The sequence below is a fragment of the Parasteatoda tepidariorum genome, unplaced genomic scaffold (genome assembly GCF_043381705.1).
Source record: "Parasteatoda tepidariorum isolate YZ-2023 unplaced genomic scaffold, CAS_Ptep_4.0 HiC_scaffold_7180, whole genome shotgun sequence".
Lineage (NCBI taxonomy): Eukaryota > Metazoa > Arthropoda > Arachnida > Araneae > Theridiidae > Parasteatoda > Parasteatoda tepidariorum.
The window spans coordinates 1-3,505 of record NW_027261889.1 but is presented as its reverse complement, the minus strand read 5'-3'; the positions used below and the strand labels follow the sequence as shown (position 1 = coordinate 3,505).

Genomic DNA, 3,505 nt, shown 5'->3' with positions numbered 1-3,505 from the left:
TTAAAAAAGCGGTCAGCCAAGCAACAGCCTAACATAAGCGGAGGGATACACCGGAAATTTTCTAAATTTCTTCCGGTTTAAGGACGCTTGTTATTGTTTACATTAGACCACCCATCCATAGTTCGTTGCGATCGCGAATAGTTTTTTTAGCAGTATTTACTTAGAAACCTCTAAACGACAAGGCTCCCAGCTAAGCTACTATAAGCATACTGCAAGTAAGCTAAAAGCAAATTCATAATATATTTAATGTTAATCGATTTCAACACCGCCAGCGTAGCAGAAAGAGGTAGTCTAAAGCAAATACAGTAAATATTAAATAAAATTCAAAATCAACAACTGTCATACACAAACATAACTCATGTCGTAATCAATTTAAACTTGCTGAAACAAACAATGTGTCAGCTAATATTATTTTAAATAATTCTGGTTTATTCTGAAATTTTGTTTTTAATACATTTTATATAAAAAATGGGTGACGTCGCATTGGCTCTTCGAAATTCTTCTAAAGGGCAATTAAAATACGACAGATTCTGGGTAGAAGAAGGCCGTACAAAAGTGAGTGTTTGATGTGTGTACAATATTCTTATTGTATTGTATTGCTAATTATTTCACGATTCATTATTAAGAAGGGCCACTGCCCGGAAGTTTCCGAGACTTGGTGGTTATTCTGCTACAGTTAAATCTCCCAGTTAACAAAATAAAATTTTCAGATGCGCAATATTATTTTTATTTGTATAGATATGCATTCTTCAATACTGATTGAAATTTTGATAATAGAGAAAATAAACAATATGCGCCATATTAAAGTTTCTTTCATTCAAACATCGCACACGTATCTTTATAATAATAAATATAAAGTTTTATTTATATTTTATTTATTTGAATATTAAACTGTTTCGAAATAATCTTCATACATAAATAAATTTAGATGTAGGATTATTCAATATGTCGGGTTACTTAAAGAGAAAATTAATTGCGTTTTTTGGTTTATTGTATATAATACTACCTATTTCACTTTGTAGTGAACTCTAAATTTTGTAAGTCTGTAAAAATATCATAAAATCTCATTTTTTCCTTTTATTCACAATATTTTTTTGTAAAATAAAATGCAAGGACAACAAGCATCGTATCAATAGTAAAAAACTAGCTAGAGCATTTCTTATGCAACAATAAAGAACAAAATGTGTTTACTGAGTAATAGTACTTAATAGGCTTTTAGCAACTGTATAGATAACATTCCTGAGGATGTTCCAAAGACATGCCATAATAATTTTGATCCTCTGCAGAGGGGATGGTTCCCCAGCTGTAATAGATGAGCTGCAGGTAAACCAGACATCCCTTTGTGAGCTGATCAAAGTATTTACCCAACGGCAGCCAAAGGTGCTTCATAAGCATTTTATATCATCAATCCAGTGTGGGACTATGCTTAATAAAGTATATGAGAATGTATTTTTCACGTGCTTAAGTAAAAATTTCACTAGACTCATTCGTTATTGAATATAATTAAAATAGTAATAGAATTTTATAACTTAAGAATAGAAGGAATTGAAGAAAACATGCATCTTAAGAAGTAAAAAATTGTCATTTGGCTGAATCCTTTAAACAAAGTTATGGTGCTCTACTTATTTAAGAACCTTTAACCAATTGGTAAACAAAAGTCCTTTTGAAAAAGGTAAGTAACTACGGACTCAGAGGTGTTTTTTTGTAAGTTTGAGGAATGATAAAAAAGCATGGATTTTGAGAAAATATATAAAAAAATTTTTTTTGCAAACTAACTTAAATTAAAAATGATTTTCATAATGTTTCAAAAAGTTCTATTTGCTTAACCTTTAAAAAATAATCAGGTTTTTAATATAAGTTTTGAATCCCCATGCATAATTGTGTCAATTTGTGTTTTCAGGAAGTGTTAGATGGCATATCAAAGTACTCAACAAAAATATCAGTGTCTATCAGCCCTGGTATATTTCCTGCTATTATTTCTGAAAATGCTACCCAAGTTTCAAAAGTGAAAACTGAAGTACCTTCTTCTAACTCTAAACAGGATAGCACTAAAGAAAAACCAAAGCCTATTCATAGTATGACAGATGTACACTTTTTTGAATTGCAGTCTGAAATGGAACAACCTATTCAAGAATATGAAGAGGAAAGACAACGTTATATACATCTTTTCATTGATGATTTTATCATCTGCCACGGCGAATATAATTTTTCGAGAGTTTGATATCCATTCTTTTACATAAACACAAGTTCCAAAGAAAAATATGGCTTTGATCAGATCGTAAAGACACGGTTCCCAGTTGAATACTGAAGTCAAGCATCACTGGCCGCTCCCAGTAAACGGGTGGGCGACCTCTTTGCTGTAGCAAGTAAATTTAGTTATTACATTTATTTATTTAAAAAAAGAAATAACTGCAATCTAAACCCATAATAAATAATTAAAAAAAAAACAGTTGAATTAACTCAGTCACTTTTCATTGATGATTTTATCATCTGCCATGGCGAATATAATTTTTCGAGAGTTTGATCTCCATTCTTTTACATAAACACAAGTTCCAAAGAAAAATATGGCTTTGATCAGATCGTAAAGACACGGTTCCCAGTTGAATACTGAAGTCAAGCATCACTGGCCGCTCCCAGTAAACGGGTGGGTCACCTCTTTGATAAGCTTGTGTAGGGACCGAGATTGTTGTGTGGTATAGATCCTCGTGCTCCGTCGTAAAGTGCTCGACTTCTCACACAGATCGTCGGGCTACCGGAGCGGAGGAGCTATCACTTCTGCAGAGGATCAAAATTGTGATGGCATGTCTCTGTATCTTCCTGAGGTATGTTTCCCAGACCTTCATCAATTTGCGATCGCAACACTTGAGTACGCCCTCTAGCGGAAGCCTGGAAATATAGGGCATTAATTCCATCATGACCATTGGCAATGACGGACGCCATTTTCTTAGCAAAATTTCCCCAAGGAAAAGGTAGAAGAACTTGAAAAAACTAACCAGAACATGCCAAACATTGAAGCAGAACACGTCAAGCATTTGAAGAACAATTCCTCAATAATTTTTACCTTTCTATTACCAACAACATAACTTCCGATTTCATGATAACTTGCTGTTACAGATGTTTGTATTATGGTAAAATAATTTTTTCTATCTTCAATTCATTACAAATTAAAGTAAAGTCAACACTGCTTTCGTCATTCCAATGAATTAAGTGACTTCAGAAGGTACAGAACTGTAGTAGTTATAGAATATTCTTCTTCTTTATAGAATAGTATATATTTCTGTATCTATATAATACGGAAAACAACAATAAAGAATCATCCGAACTACTTGAAATAGTTTCATTTGTGCAGATTATTAATAATTTTTATCGTTTTCTTGGTAAGTATTTTTTTAGTTTTGAAAGAATAATTTCAACTAGAATTCAACTATTCTGTTTTTAAACTGCATATTCAAATTCATATCGAGATCCTACAATTATAAAATTTTGCTGTATGGTATGTTATCTA

General features: G+C 32.2%; 1 protein-coding gene across 1 annotated transcript; it reads left to right on the top strand.

Annotated features, from left to right (window-relative positions):
* Nucleotides 1–273: 273 nt before the first annotated feature.
* Nucleotides 274–2,163, top strand: LOC122273706 (mRNA export factor GLE1; the record flags this gene model as incomplete). Its single annotated transcript, XM_043057731.2, is given in 2 exon segments — nt 274–555; nt 1,901–2,163. Coding segments are annotated over 2 exon segments (350 nt in total), but the record flags the coding sequence as incomplete, so codon positions are not given.
* Nucleotides 2,164–3,505: the final 1,342 nt, after the last annotated feature.